Below are 15,256 nucleotides of genomic sequence, written 5' to 3'. Positions count from 1 at the left end.
AATTCCATTGTATGTATATAATACATTTTGTTTATCTATTCATCCTTTGATGGACACTTGGATGGACACTGCTCCTACCCCTTGGTTATTGTAAATCATGCTACTATGAATAAAGGTATGTAAATATATCAGATGTTTTATTAAATTTGTTTTTAGAATTGTTATTATTATCATTATTTTTGGCTGCACTGCTTGGCTTGTAGGATCTTTGTTCCCTGACCAGGGATCAAATCCAGGCCCCCACAGTCAAAGCTCAGAGTCCTAACCACTGGACCATCAGGGAATTCCCTAGAATTGTTATTTTTTAACTACACACTTTCCTGCCTCTCTTTGAAAATGCTATCTATACTCACGATTTAATCTTTCAAAAATTTAGTTTTAAAATGATCATACAGCAAAATGCCCTTCTTGTGTGCGGCTCTCTGTATTTTAAGACATACATTGATTCTTACAACCACCACCACAGTCAATATACAGAGCAGTTACATCATCTGCCAACAAACTGCCCTGGACCAGACTAGGCACTTGGTCCTCCGTGTTTGTGAACCTCTCTGAGCCACTGATCTGCTTTTTAGCCTTACCTTTTCTGTGCTTTTCATGATATCATATAAATGAAATCATACATCACCTCAACCTGTGCATGAATACTTTGAGTTGTTCTACTCAAAATTGCCCAAGACAAAATCAACTCACATGTACTTCCGTGGATATGCATAAGTAAACTGCGGTTAAATCATCATAATAGAAACACACCAGTAAAGAAGAATGAATAACTGAGATAGGCAGCAACTTGAATGATTCTCAGTAGCATTATGCTGAGTGAAAGAAGCCCCATGCAAAAATCAAACCTTTATTTAAAAAATCTTATCCTGGAGCAAATTGATGATCTGATTCTTGGTTTGGTAGGTTAAACATTTTAGGATCATATTCTTCCTGGTGTTTAAAATTTGAATTGTAGATTCATTTTACTTGCTAGGTTTTTTCCTCCCTCTCCTTCCATTTTTGTATTCATACATTATCACCTAACAGATTCACAGTTGCCCTTGGCAATTACCAGTCCTCTAGCCTTGAATTCAGACTGATAACTAATCCCTGATACTCAGTGATTTTGAGAACATCACCAAATTCAGCTACCAAACCACTGACTAACTTGATTCAGTTCTGCCCTGGGGGCTTCTTTTGAAACTTTCTGCTGTTCTAAGTCCAAAGTTGTAGTCCTAGAAAGAGTCCCCAACTCTTGTGTTCACTCCCATTTCTCAGTAACAAACCTCCACAAATGCCTTTGGTTTTTTAAATTCTGTATTTCTAAGTCTTTTGTATTTTCTATTATTTTATGTGTTCAAAGCAAATGAGATTAAGATAGTAAGGGATGACAGTATAAGGCTCTCCTGTCTCATGTCGGTTCTAAAATATCAAGAAACTTGTATGTTCACAAGTTCATACAATAGCAGTGAACAGTGAAAGGAGTTAATTGACAAATAGATGAAAATATTTTTTTAATTTTTTATTTTGTATTGGGGTGTAGCACATTAACAATATTGTGATAGGTTCGGGTGAACAGTGAAGAAACTCAGCCATACATATACATGCATCCATTCTCCCCCAAACTCCCCTCCTATCCAGGCTGCAGCGTAACACTGAGCAGAGTTCCCTGAGCTATACAGTAGGTCCTTGTTGGTTATCCATTTTAAATATGGCATTAGACACATGGAACTCTTGAATTCCTTAAAGATGAAAATTATTTTAATTGATATTAATGTGGAGTACCATGCCAACCTGTTAGATAATGGATAAAATATAATTAAATGTACTGAGATTATGCTTGACCACTGTTGTCTTGGGATGACATTGTAACCCCTTACAGCTTTATGAAAAGTTAAGAGATGAACATGAGGCAGTACAGATGCAGAAAAGTCCACTTGGTCTCATGGGGTCAGAAAAGCAACCATCTTTAATTTCTCCCACGTAGAGTCTTGATCTTAAGGATTTGCACTTTCCTGGGATCACAGTGACAATGAATCGTCTGGTTAATGAGGAGCTTTGGAAATTGAAATCTCCAGGGTTCAAGACTGTGATTTGCCTGTGACTACCTCAATCAACTATACCTTTTCTAGGAAAGTAGTAGCACACCTGAGACTCTTCCCATAAATGATCCCTCCTGCCCAGGAGCTGGTGACTCACTCAGACCTTCTGTTCTTCCTAAGGACAGCTGTTCTGTATGGTACATCAGAGATGTCAAGCATCTTTCCACTGTGATACCAGCAAGGTGGCCTAAATTCCTTTAGTGAATATTTGGTGTTTTGGTACAGGTTCATATAGGGGAAGCTGTGAAAACAGTATATACATCAGATGATTAGAACCCAGTCTCTCTGCCTAACATGACATCTTTACCCTTTTTAAATTATATTTTACACCAATATTTGTAAGCATATTTAATTTACTAATATGAAACTCTCTATATGACCTTGTACTTCTTTCTGATTAGAAATCTTCCTGTTCAGATACAGGGTGACTTTTAAAGAATTGTCCAGTATTTCTTTGTGCATCTGTCATTGTAGGGGAGGGGAGAAAACTTGATAAGCTTCATCTTATCTTTCCATTTTTGGTTCTTGACATATCTATGTATTATTTCTTTTCCCTGGCCCTGAGGTCACTGGGGATCCAGACAAAATTTTCAGTGGCCTCCCTCATCTGTTTCTCTTTATAAAATTACTAATTTTTTTGATTTGGCTGCACCAGGTCTTAGTTATGGCATATGGGATCTAGTTCCCTGACCAGGGATCAAACCCAGGCTCTCTACATTGGGAACACAGTGTCTTAGCTACTGAACCATCAGGGAAGTCCCCTAATGTTTCAAATAATCAGAACAGTACAGATAGTTTATAAAAGAACCATGTCTTTATCCTTTCTAGCATTAATTGCTCATGCTCTGAAATACCAACTTTGGATATTTTAAGGACAGAAAAATATGCATGCAGAAGGCATTACTTTTCCCCTCCCTTCATTAATCTCCTTCCCTTTCCAAGATGGTGTGGATCTCTTGTGATACTCCTGATGCTCATCTAGGGACCACAGGTTTCCATGTCTTTTTTAACCACATCTTTTTCATCAGATCATCAACAACATGGAATCCAGAAATCACACAGATGTTTCAGAATTCCTTCTCATGAGACTGACAGAGGACCCAGAACTGAAGACCATTTTCTTCAGCCTGTTCCTGTCCATGTACCTGGTCACTGTCCTGGGAAACCTGCTCATCATCCTGGCTGTCATCTCTGACTCCCACCTCCACACCCCCATGTACTTCTTCCTCTCCAATCTGTCCTTTACTGATATCTGTTTAAGCACAACCATGATCCCAAAGATTCTAGTGAATGTCCAAACACAGAATCAGAGCATCACTTACACAGGCTGTCTCACCCAGATCTGCTTTGCCCTGATTTTTGTTAGTTGTGAAAATTTTCTCCTTGGAGCAATGGCCTATGACCGCTATGTGGCCATTTGTCACCCCCTGAGATACACTGTCATCATGAACCCCCACCTCTGTGCTGTGCTGATTCTCATCTCATTATCTGTCAGCATCGTGGACGCCCTGCTCCACAGTCTGTTGGTGTTGCGACTGTCCTTCTGCACCGACTTGGAAATCTCTCTCTTCTTCTGTGAAGCTGTTCAGGTCATCAAGCTTGCCTGCTCTGACACCCTCATTAATAATATTGTCTTGTATTTTGCAGTTAGCATATTAGGTGGCATTCCTCTTTCTGGAATCCTTTTCTCTTATACTCAAATTGTTTCCTCTATTTTGAGAATGCCATCATCAAGCAGAAAGTATAAAGCTTTTTCTACCTGTGGGTCTCACCTCTCAGTTGTTTCCTTGTTCTATGGAACAGGTTTTGGACTGTATATTTGTTCTGCCATTTCTGAGTTCTCTGGGAAAACTGCAGTGACTTCATTGATGTACACTGTGGTCACTCCCATGATGAACCCCTTCATCTATAGCCTGAGAAACAGAGACGTGAAAGGAGCTTTGAGGAAACTCATTGGTAGTGTAGCTTCTTTTCTGTGATGTGTCATTGAACTTGAGATAAGGCTACTAGAATAAGGCCAAATTAGAAGATTACTGATGAGCTAGAATGCCTGACTCTTTCATCACCAGGTTCTTAAATGAATATATAACATGATGGCTAAGTGCATTTTAACTTAAGATTTAAAACCAACTTATGCTTTGTCTAGCTCTGTGATGTTTGACACAAAATTTCAGTTCTCTAAGATAAGGTTTTTGGTTAGGGCCAAGAGAAGCTGAGTCTGAGGCAGAGGTTTGTGTATAGTAATTTTGCTGGGGAATGTTCTCAGCATAAAGGATATCAGAGAAGGTGAAGGAAAGGATTTAAACAAGTTTGTGGTCATACAAAGATAGAGTCTGCCTGATTCCCTGGATAACAGCATATGAACTGAACTCTAGAGTTAAGGCTATTGTGACACATGCTGGCTGATCTTTCACACCCCAGTTCAGGAGTTCCTGGGGTTGTTCATTGGTAAATGGGACATGTGTAAGCGAATATTTGCATCCACAATATTCAGCTTCATCATCTGTAAAGTTGCCATGATTAGCTTATCTCAGTCATTTGAAAAGATTGTGAGGTATTTGAACTTGATTAGTGAGGAAGACTTTCTAATGGCAGGCTACAGTCCATAGGGTCGCAGAGTCGGACATGACTGAAGTGACTTAGCACACAGCACATACATCCTTGCTCTAATATGTTCAAATGGTAAAGATAGTTATCCTCATTATAGGAATTTCAGAGGCAGAAAATGTGCAGGCACGAGAGAGTAGAGATTCATTCATTCCTCCATGGAGAGGCTTCATGCTACGGCTGATTCCCCTCATGGATTCATACGGCTGCATCAGATGGAGGCATCATACCTAGAGGGATTCCCAGAAACCAAGACAACTGTCCTTCTCTGGGTCTGTTGTTAACTGAGGGTCTATTTTTAGTCGCTATTTCCATGGTGTCATATTACCTTCAGTTGGAAAAGTTGGTACTGAAGTTCTATAAATGAAATAATATGCCTACTGTTTTCTCATTTTGCTTTTTAAAATTGTGGTAAAATGTAAAACATAAGAATTGCAATTGTAATGTGTTTAAGGTGTGCCATTTTGTGTCATATTAACATTCACACTGCTGGGCAGTCATCACCACATTCTGTTTCCACCTATTTTATTTTTTGGCTGTGCCGGGCTTTGTTGCTGTGTGGGCTTTCTCTAGTTGCGGTGAGTGGAGGCTACTTTTCCTTGTGCTGATCATGCTTCTCATTGCAGTGGCTTTTCTCTCTCTCTGTCTCTCCCCCCACCCCGCACTGGCATGTTTTATTTATTTATTTATTTTTTAATTGAAGGATAATTGCTCTACAGAATTTTGTTGCTTTCTCTCAAATATCAGCAAGAATCAGCCATAGGTACACCCATGTCCCCCGCTCCTGAACTCCTCCCCACCCCCACCCCCAGCTCCCTCCAGAGCCCCTGTTTGTGTTCCCTGAGTCATGCAGCCAATTCCCACTAGCTATCTACATTACATATGGTGGTGTAAGTTTCCACGTTACTCTCTCCATACATCTCACCCTCTCCCTCCTCCCCATCCCCGTGTCCATGGGTCTGTTCTCTATGTCTGTTTCTTCACTGTTGACAGTGGCTTCTCTTGTTGCAGAGCACAGGCTCCAGGCACGTGGGCTTCGTAATTGTGGCATGCAGGCTTAGTTGTTCCACGGCATGTGGGATCTGCCCAGACCAGGAATGGAACCTGTGTCCCCTGCATTGGTAGGCAGATTCCTAACCACTGCACAACCAAAGAAGTCCTCCAACTATTTTTCATCACCTTTGACTCTCCCCATGCTTCAGTCCCTGGCAATCTCTGTTCCTTTTTCTGTCTCTATAAATGTTTCTAATTTGAAAATTCTTATAATATATGTCATACAATTCATACAATACATGTCCTTTTTTCTTTTTCAAGTTTTGATTGTGAAAAACTAAAAATACAGCAAAAATTGAAAGAATGATATAATTAAAAACCATTTATGGACTGCTTATATTCAACAGTTACTATTTCACAATATTTGTTTTATCAGTCTACATATACTAATTTTCTTCTTTCTTGTGGTGTTAAAATACACATTGTATTAAATTATACCATCCTAATTATTTTTAAGTTCACAATTAAAAGTGTTCAGTATAGGAAATTTTTCATCTTATAAATCTGAAATTCAGTTTCCTTTAAGCAGTAACTCTCCTTTACCTCATCTTCCTAGCCCCTGTAACCATTTTACTTTCGTTTTCTATGAATTTCAGTATTTCAGATACTTCTTATAAGTGAAATTTGTCTTTTTCTGACTGGCTTGTTTCACTTAGTATAATGTTCTCAAGCTCCATGCATGTTGTAGCATGTGGCAGGCTTTCCTCCCTTGCTAAGGATGAATAATATTCCATCATATGTATATAACACATTTTGTTTATCAATTCATCCTCTGGTGGACACTTGGGAAGCTCCCACCTCTTGGCTAATATATATAGTTCTCTTTATGAATAAAGATATATATATATATATATATATATATTTCATTTTAATTTCTAATGCACAGGTTCCTTTCTGTCTTTAAGAGTACTATCTGTGTGTGTGTGTATGTTTGTGTGTGTGTGTGTGCACACGCATGCATGTGTGTGTGTGTGCTCAGTCATGTCCTACTCTTTGTGACCCCAAGGACTGTAAACTGCCAGGCTCCTCTACCCATGGGATTTTCCAGGCAGGAAGGCTGGAGTGGGTATATATATTCAGTTGCTTATACCCGACTGAATACAGAGTTTCAGAGTTTCCTACTCCAGAGGATCTTCCTGACCCAAGGATCAAACCTGTGTCTCTTGCATCTCCTGCATTCTTTACCACTGCTCCACTATCTACTTAAACTTTACCACTGCTCCACTATCTATACTTATGTTTTAGTCTTTCCAAAATTTATTTTTAAAATATCATACAATTTAATGCATTTTTGTGTACTGTTCTTTGTTTTTTTAATTAATAACTTAATTTTTTATTTAGAAATTTTTTTTTGTGGAAAGCTTTTCACTGTTAGTTGAAGAGATCTTTAAAAAATATTTATTTATTTACTTGGCTGTGTCGGATGTTAGTTGCATCATGTGGAATCTTTTGTTGTGGCACACAGACTTTCCAGTTGTGGTACATGGACTTACGAGCTCTGAGGCATCTGGAATCATAGTTTCCCAAACAGGGATCAAGGCTTTGTCCCCTGCATTACAAGGTAGACTGGTCACTACCTAACCACTGGACCACAAGGGAAATGCCTATTTTTAATTTTTATTTTAAAAAATTATCCATTTATTTGGCTGGACCAGGTCTTAGTTGGGGCATGTGGGATCTAGTTCCCTGACCAGGGACCGAACCTGGGCCCCCTGCATTGGGAGTATGGAGTCTTAGCTACCGGACCACCAGGGAAGTCCCTGTACTGCTCTTTATATTTCAACTCATGTATCAATTCTTAGAACCACCACTGCACTCAGGATACAAGGCAGTTACATCATTCATGGATAACTGCCTTGTGTTGCACTGTAATCACACATTCCTTTGTCTTTGTGAATCACTATGAGCCACTGATAGCCACAGAACAGAACTGATCTGTTCTGCATCCTTACAGCTTTGTGTTTCTCATAATACCACATAAATGAAATCACATATCACCACACTGTTCATAAATACAATGGCTCTTTTCATAACTGGCCTAAACAAAAATATCCACGTGGACTTCTCCGGACAATGCATAAATAATGTGCTGTATTATAATAGCAGCAATAAAAAGGAGTTAGGTATTGATACTCTCAATAACTTGTATAATTCTCAAAGGTATGCCGAGTGAAAGAAGTCCCCTGTAAAAAGCAAACATTTATTTAAAAATTCTTATCCTGTACAGCCCTTATAGAAAACAGTATGGAGATTCCTTTAAAAACTAGGAGTGAATCGACCATATGACTCAGCAATCCCACAACTGGGCATATACCCTGAGAAAACCACAATTCTAAAAGGTACATGTACCCCAATGCTCATTGTAGCAATATTTACAATGGCCAGGACATGGAACCAACCTAGATGTCCATCAACTGATGAATGGATAAAGAAGTTGTGGTATATTTACATAGTGGAATAGTACTCAGCCATAAAGCAGAATGAATTTGAGTCAGCTGTAGAAAAGTGGATGAACCTGCTGCTGCTAAGTCGCGTCAGTCGTGTCCGACTCTGTGCGACCCCATAGACGGCAGCCCACCAGGCTCCCCCGTCCCTGGGATTCTCCAGGCAAGAACACTGGAGTGGGTTGCCATTTCCTTCTCCAATGCATGAAAGTGAAAAGTGAAAGTGAAGTCGCTCAGTTGTGTCCGACTCTTAGCGACCCCATGGACTGCAGCCCACCAGGCTCCGCCGTCCATGGGATTTTCCAGGCAAGAGTACTGGAGTGGGGTGCCATTGCCTTCTCCGGTGGATGAACCTAGAACCTGTCAAATAGAGTGAAGTAAGTCAGATAAAGAAATACAAATACCGTATATGAACACATATATACGGAATCTAGAAAAATGGTACTGATGAACCTAGTAGAGAACAAGCTTGTAGACACAGCGGGGGAAGGTGAGGGCGGGATGAATTTAGAAAGTAGCATTGACATATATACACTATTGTGTACAAAATAGTTAGGAGGAAGCTGCTAAACAACACAGGGAGCCCAGCCTGGCGCTCTGTGATGACCTAGAAGGGTGGGATGAGGGGAGGGGAGGGAGGGTCCGAGGGAAGGGATATATATAATTATGACTGATTCGCATTGTTGTATGGCAGAAAGCAACACAAAACTGTAAAGCCATTTTTCACCAATTAAAAAATAAAAAATTTAAAATCTCACCCTAGAGTGGATTGATGATCTGATTCTTGGTTTGATAGGTTGAGCTTTTTGGCATCAAGTTATTCCAGGCTATTTTGAAGTTTGAACTGTGGATTCATTTTTTTTTAACTTTATTTTATTTTTAAGCTTTACAATATTGTATTGGTTCTGCCATATATCGAAATGAATCCACCACAGGCATACATGTATTCCCCATCCTGAACCCTCCTCCCTCCTCCCTCCCCATACCATCCCTCTGGGTTGTCCATGTGGATTCATTTTAATTGCTATGTTTTTTCCCTTCCTCCGTTTCTCATGTTTTATCATGCAATAGCTTCACAGCTGCCCTTACCAAAAACTAGCCTTGAATTCACTCTAATAACTAATTTCTGCTGCCCACTGATTTTGAGAGTATAAAAAATCCAGCCATCAGACCATCAGGTAGCTCTATTTGGTTTTGCCTTTGAGGCTTCTTTTGAAATTTTCTACTGTTTTAAGTCTAGAGGTAAGGTCCCAGGCAGTGTCCAAGACTTCATGTTCACTCTAATTTCTCAATAACAAACCTCCACTGAGCCCTTGGCTTTTAACTTTTTATACCTCTATGTCTTTTATACTTTTCTATTATTTTATGTGTTTGAAGCAAAAGATGCTAAGATGGTAAGGAGTGACTTTACAATGCCGTCTTGTCTCCTGTTGGTTTTACTATATCATGACAGTTGTAGGTTAACAAAATTCATACAGTAGCAGTGAAAAATAGAGGGAAGAAATGGATAGGCACATGAAAACATTGATCTCCGTAAAGATGAAAAATATTTCAATTAATATTAATGTGGAATACCATCTCCAATTATTGGGTAAAATCTAAATATACTGAGATTAAATCTGCACACTAGCATTTTGCCATGACATTGGAACCTCTTACAATTCCATGAAAAAATTAAGAGATGGGTGTGAGCCTGCACAGACGCAGAAAAGTGAATGGTATCCACTTGGCCTCATAGAGTCAGAAAATCAGCCATCTTGAATTTCTCTCATGTAGTCTTCACCTTAAGATTTTGCACTGTCCTGGGATCACAGTGACAATGAATTGGCTGATTAATGAGGAACTTTGGAAATTGAATCTCCAGGGTTCAAGACAGTAATATGCTTGTGACCACCTCAGTCAGCAGTCTCTCTCAGGAAGGAAGAAGTGCAACTGAGACTCCTCTCGTAAAGGATTCCTCCTGCCCAGGATATGGTGACTCATTCAGATCTTTTGTTCTTCCTAAGAACAGCTCTTCTCTATGGTACCTCAGAGGTGTCAAGCCTCTTCCTATTGTGATCCCAGCTAGGTATCACAGGTGATATCCCTTTGCGAATGTTTGGAAATGCGGGCAAATATTTTGGTACAGGTTTATCCAGGAAAGGCTGTGAAGACAGTACCTACATCAGATAGAACCCAGTCTCTGCCTAACTTATGTCATCTTCACACTTTTTTTTTTCTTTTTTTGCATTTTGTACCAATACTTGTAAACATCTGTTTTACTAATACCATATTCTTTGCTGTGACCTTGAGCTTTTCTTCCTGAGTAGAAATCTGCTTGTTCTACAACAGGGTGACTTTTTTTAGATTTTTTTAAGCTGAAGTGCAATTTTATTTTTGTATTAATTTTTATTGGAGTATAGTTGTCTTACCATGTTGTGTTAGTTTCTGCCATTCGGCAAAGCAAATCAGTTATAGATATACCCATGAAAAAGTGACCCCCTCTTTTTTAGATTTTCTTTCCATTTAGGTCACCACAGAGCATTAAGTAGAGTTCTTTGTTCTATATAGTAGGTTCTTATTAGTTATCTATCTTATACATAGTGGTGTATATATGTCAATCCTTATCTCCAAATTAATCCCATTCCCTTTTCCCCCTTGGTGTCCATAGGTTTATCCCCTATATCAAATAAGGTGACTTTTTTTTTCTGACGTTTCTCTGTGTTCCTGTGATGGTATGGATGGGCAGAAAGGTTGGTAAGTTTACCTTAGCTTTCCTGTTTCTTGATATATCTTTATATTATTTCTGACACATGGTACTGAAGTTGCTGGTTACATAGAATCTTCACTGCCTCCCTAGCCCACTGTTTCTCTTTACAAAGTCACCAAATGTTTTTAATAATCAGAAGAACACAGCTAGTATAACTTAAAAAGACAACCAAGTCTTAAAACTTTCTAGAATTCATTGTTTGTACTCTGAAATCTCCACATCATTTTTTTTAAAGGAACCCAGGAATAAAAATGCATAAAGAAGGCATTCCTTTTTTGTTCCCTCAGTTTGTCTCCTTCCATTCCCCAAGTGGCATTTACCTCTTTCGATACCCCTGCTTCTTCTTCAAGGACTACATGTTTCATTGTATCCTGACCACATCTTTTTAAAAGAATATTTATTTGGCTGTGCTGGGTCTTAGTTGTGGCACTCAGAATCTTTTAGTTGTGGGATCTAGTTCCCTGACAAGGATTGAACCCAAGCCCCTTGCATTGGGAGTGTGGGGGGTTTTAGCCACTGGATCACCAGGGAAGTTTCCTGGTTATCACATATTTTTAATCAGACTCATCAACAGCATGGAACCCAGAAACCACACAGATGTTTCAGAATTCCATCTTATGAGACTGTCAGAGGACCCAGAATTGAAGACCATCTTCTTCAACCTGTTCCTGTCCGTGTACCTGGTCACTGTCCTGGGAAATCTGCTCATCGTCCTGGCTGTCATCTCTGACTCCCACCTCCACACCCCCATGTACTACTTCCTCTCCCATCTGTCCTTTACAGACATCTGTTTAAGCACAACCATGATCCCAAAGATCCTAGTGAACATCCAAGCACAGAGCCAGAGCATCACTTACACAGGCTGCATCACCCAGATCTGCTTTGCCCTGACTTTTGTTTTGTGGGAAAATTTTCTCCTTTTAGTAATGGCCTATGACCGCTATGTGGCTATTTGTCACCCACTGAGGTACACAGTCATCATGAACCCTTGCCTCTGTGTTCAGCTGATTCTACTCTCTTTGTTCACCAGCACTGCAGACGCCCTGCTCCATGGTCTGATGGTGTTACGACTGTCCTTTTGCACAGACCTGGAAATCCCCCTCTTCTTCTGTGAAGTTGTTCAGGTCATCAAACTCGCATGTTCTGACACCCTCATCAATAACATCCTGATATATTTAGCAGCTGGTGTATTTGGTGGCATTCCTCTTTTTGGAATCATTTTCTCTTATATTCAAATTGTTTCTTCCATTCTGAGAATGCCATCATCAAGCAGAAAGTATAAAGCTTTTTCCACTTGTGGGTCTCACCTCTCAGTCGTGTCCTTGTTCTATGGGACAGCTTTTGGGGTGTATATTAGTTCTGCAGTTACTGAATCTTCTAGGAAGATTGCAGTGGCTTCCATGATGTACACTGTGGTCACTCCCGTGATGAACCCCTTCATCTACAGCCTGAGGAACAAAGACATGAAGGGAGCCTTGGGGAAGCTCTTTAGAAGAATATCTTTGCTGTGATTGTATCACCTGATTTTGGCTGGGTACTCTAGAATGAATCAAAATTAAAATAATATGAATGAACTACTCTGCCTGACACTTTCATCACCAAGTTATTTTTTTTTTAATTTGATTGAAGTGTAGTTGATTTGCAATGTTGTGATACCAAATTCTTAAGTGAATAGATAACATGATGGCCAACTACATTTCAACTTAGCATTGAAAACCAACTTGTTTTTCTAGCTCTGTGGTTTCTTTATTTTTTTTTTTTTTTCAATTTAATTATTTGGCTGGGCAACGTCTTAGTTGTGGCATGCAAGGTCTTTAGCTGCAACATGTGAACTCTTAGTTGCAGAATGTGGGAGCCAGTTCCCTGACCAGGGATCAAACTTGGGTCCCTTGCCTTGGGAGCATGGAGTAACCACTGGACCACCAGGGAAGTCTCTAGATCTGTGATGTTTACCACAAATTACCTTTCTCTAAGGTTTTTTGTTACAGCAAACAGAAGCTGAATCTGAGGCAGATCTTCTCGGTATGATAATTTTGAGTGGAATGTTCTCAGCACAAGAGAAGTGGGAAAAGTTGGATAGGTCAAGGTTTAAAGAAGTCTGTAGTCATACAGAGGTAGAAACGTGGATTGCACCATGTGAACTGCACCCCAGAGTTAAGCCTGCTATGAGACATGGCTGCCGATCTTTCTTACCACAGTTCAGGAATTCTTAAGACTGGTCACTCACTGGTAAATCAGACACATGTGGGGCAACATTGACATTCACAACACTCAGCTTCATCATCTATAAAAAATTGTGATTAGATTATCACCGTGGTTTGAAATGATTGCATGATATTTGAAATTGGTTAATGAGGAATCCTTTCTAATAAGATAAAGATATCCTTCCTCTAATATGCTCAAACAATGAAGATAGTTATCCTCATTACAAGGATTTCAGAGGTACAAAATGCGCGGGAGTGGGAGAGCAGAGATTCATTCATTCCTCTGTGAAGTAGCTTCAACCCAGGACTGACTCCCCTCATGGACTCAGATGGCTGAATCAGATGCAGGCGTCATATCTAGACATGAATCCCAGAGGCCAGTACAATCGACTGTCCTTCTCTGGGTCTGTTGTTAATTGAGGGTCTATTAACAATAGATGTTTCCATTGCATCATCCATAAGATATTACCTTCAATTCTATCACTGAGAATAGGATCATATGCCACTGACTTAATCCAGTTCCGGATAAAGAACAAATGATTACTGTGAAAGCCTTATACTTATCATGTGTGTGGGCTCAGTCACTCAGTGGTGTCCAACTCTATAACCTGCCAGACTCCTCTGTCCATGGAATTTTCCAGGCAAGAAAACTGGTGCCAGTTGTTATCTCTTACTCCAGGCGATCTTCCCAACCCAGGGATCTAACCTTGAGTCTCCTGTGTCTCCTGCATTGGCAGGTGGATTCTTTACTACTGAGCCACCTGAGTGCAATTATTGCTGCAAAGTTAATCTCCATATAGGCGATAAATACTTAGACCAATGCCCTAGTAAAATTTAATAGTATTATCATGTTCCACAAATTTCCTCTAACCTTGAGTCTTATAATGTTATTGATCCCATATATTTCTCTACTTGCTTTAACAATTTGATGTTTTCTTTTATTGTTATATTTATCAGCCTTTTCCTTCTAGTCTGAGTAATATAATAAAATACATAATAAAAATAAATAATTATTAGTCAGGCAAGGCAAATGTTGGTAATTTTCCTCTGGCATCTTATTTGCTTTGAAACTTTCTTTCTCATTGACTTATTTACAAGAATGTACCTGAATTTTCATTTCTTTCCTTAGTCATCTTATATCATTGTATTTCTTACACATTTCTGGTGAAGTCCACACAGAAACACTGTGAAATAAAATCAATTGTATCATGAACATCTTAGCAATTGGGTGTAATCTTAGGCCTGTAGTGGAAAACTTTAATTTTTTTTTTTTTTGGCTGTGCTGGGTCTTTGTTGAGGGGTGCAGGCTGTTCATTGTAGTGTATGGGCTTTTCTCTAGTTGTGGTGCATGGGGGCTTCTCTAGTTGCAGTGGGGAGGTTTAGTTGCCCAAGACATGTGGAATCTATTTTCCCAACTAGGGATTGAACCTGAGTTCCCTGAATTGGGAGGTAGATCCAGGGAAGTCCCTCATGAAAAACTTTTTAATGTGTCTTTGTGAAGAGAGCTGTTCTATGGAGAACTACTTTCATTTGACAGAGAAGTGCTGAGAGTAAGACAAGGAAAAAGGGAAGTGGACAAGATTAGGTGGATCCGTTTCCCCAGAAGCACAAAAATGTATGGTCATCAGTCAGAATCACCTCTGTGGTGAGTTGGTGAAAACAGTGGAGCTGTCAAGGGAGAATCAAGGGTGTGGATGAAGAACCTTCTATTCACTGAGAAGTGAGAGGTGGTCTTATTTTAAGCACCAAATCTAGGGAACAGCTCCCCGGCTGGCACTCCTGTTCACTCTAGTGCAGAGGTTCCTCCATTGTTGTCATTAGAACAGCTGCAGAGATTAATTACCTGAGACCTTTGTTCATACTGAGGTATCCCTGACCTCCAACAAGAACCACTGATTTTGAACTTCAGAGGTGGGGGGTATGTGCATGCCTGCTAAATTTCTTCAGTCGTGTCCAACTCTTTGTTGGACAAATCCTATCCATATGATTCTCCAGGCAAGAATACTGGAGTGGGTTGCCATTCCCTTCTCCAGGGTATCTTCCCTACCCAGGGATTGAACCCGCATCTCCTGTGTCTTCTGCATTGCAAGCAGACTCTTTACCAGCCACCAGGAA

At 39.8% G+C, this 15,256-nt stretch overlaps 2 protein-coding genes across 2 annotated transcripts; both read left to right on the top strand.

Moving 5' to 3' along the window:
* Positions 1-3,124: 3,124 nt before the first annotated feature.
* On the top strand, positions 3,125-4,063 carry LOC106701561 (olfactory receptor 7G2-like). Its single transcript, XM_014482969.2, has one exon. It carries the CDS (start codon positions 3,125-3,127, stop codon positions 4,061-4,063), a length of 939 nt encoding a protein of 312 aa, XP_014338455.2.
* Positions 4,064-11,512: 7,449 nt separating this feature from the next.
* Positions 11,513-12,448, top strand: LOC102267841 (olfactory receptor 7G1). The gene has a single exon (XM_014482970.2). It carries the CDS (start codon positions 11,513-11,515, stop codon positions 12,446-12,448), a length of 936 nt encoding a protein of 311 aa, XP_014338456.2.
* Positions 12,449-15,256: the final 2,808 nt, after the last annotated feature.

Source organism: Bos mutus, chromosome 7, assembly GCF_027580195.1.
Source record: "Bos mutus isolate GX-2022 chromosome 7, NWIPB_WYAK_1.1, whole genome shotgun sequence".
Lineage (NCBI taxonomy): Eukaryota > Metazoa > Chordata > Mammalia > Artiodactyla > Bovidae > Bos > Bos mutus.
The sequence above is the reverse complement of the archived record's forward strand: the minus strand, read 5'-3'. Positions and strand labels throughout refer to the sequence as shown.

Coding starts and splice junctions, on each gene's coding strand:
- LOC106701561 (XM_014482969.2), top strand. CDS start 3,125: ATGGAATCCAGAAATCACACAGATGTTTCAGAATTCCTTCTCATGAGA.
- LOC102267841 (XM_014482970.2), top strand. CDS start 11,513: ATGGAACCCAGAAACCACACAGATGTTTCAGAATTCCATCTTATGAGA.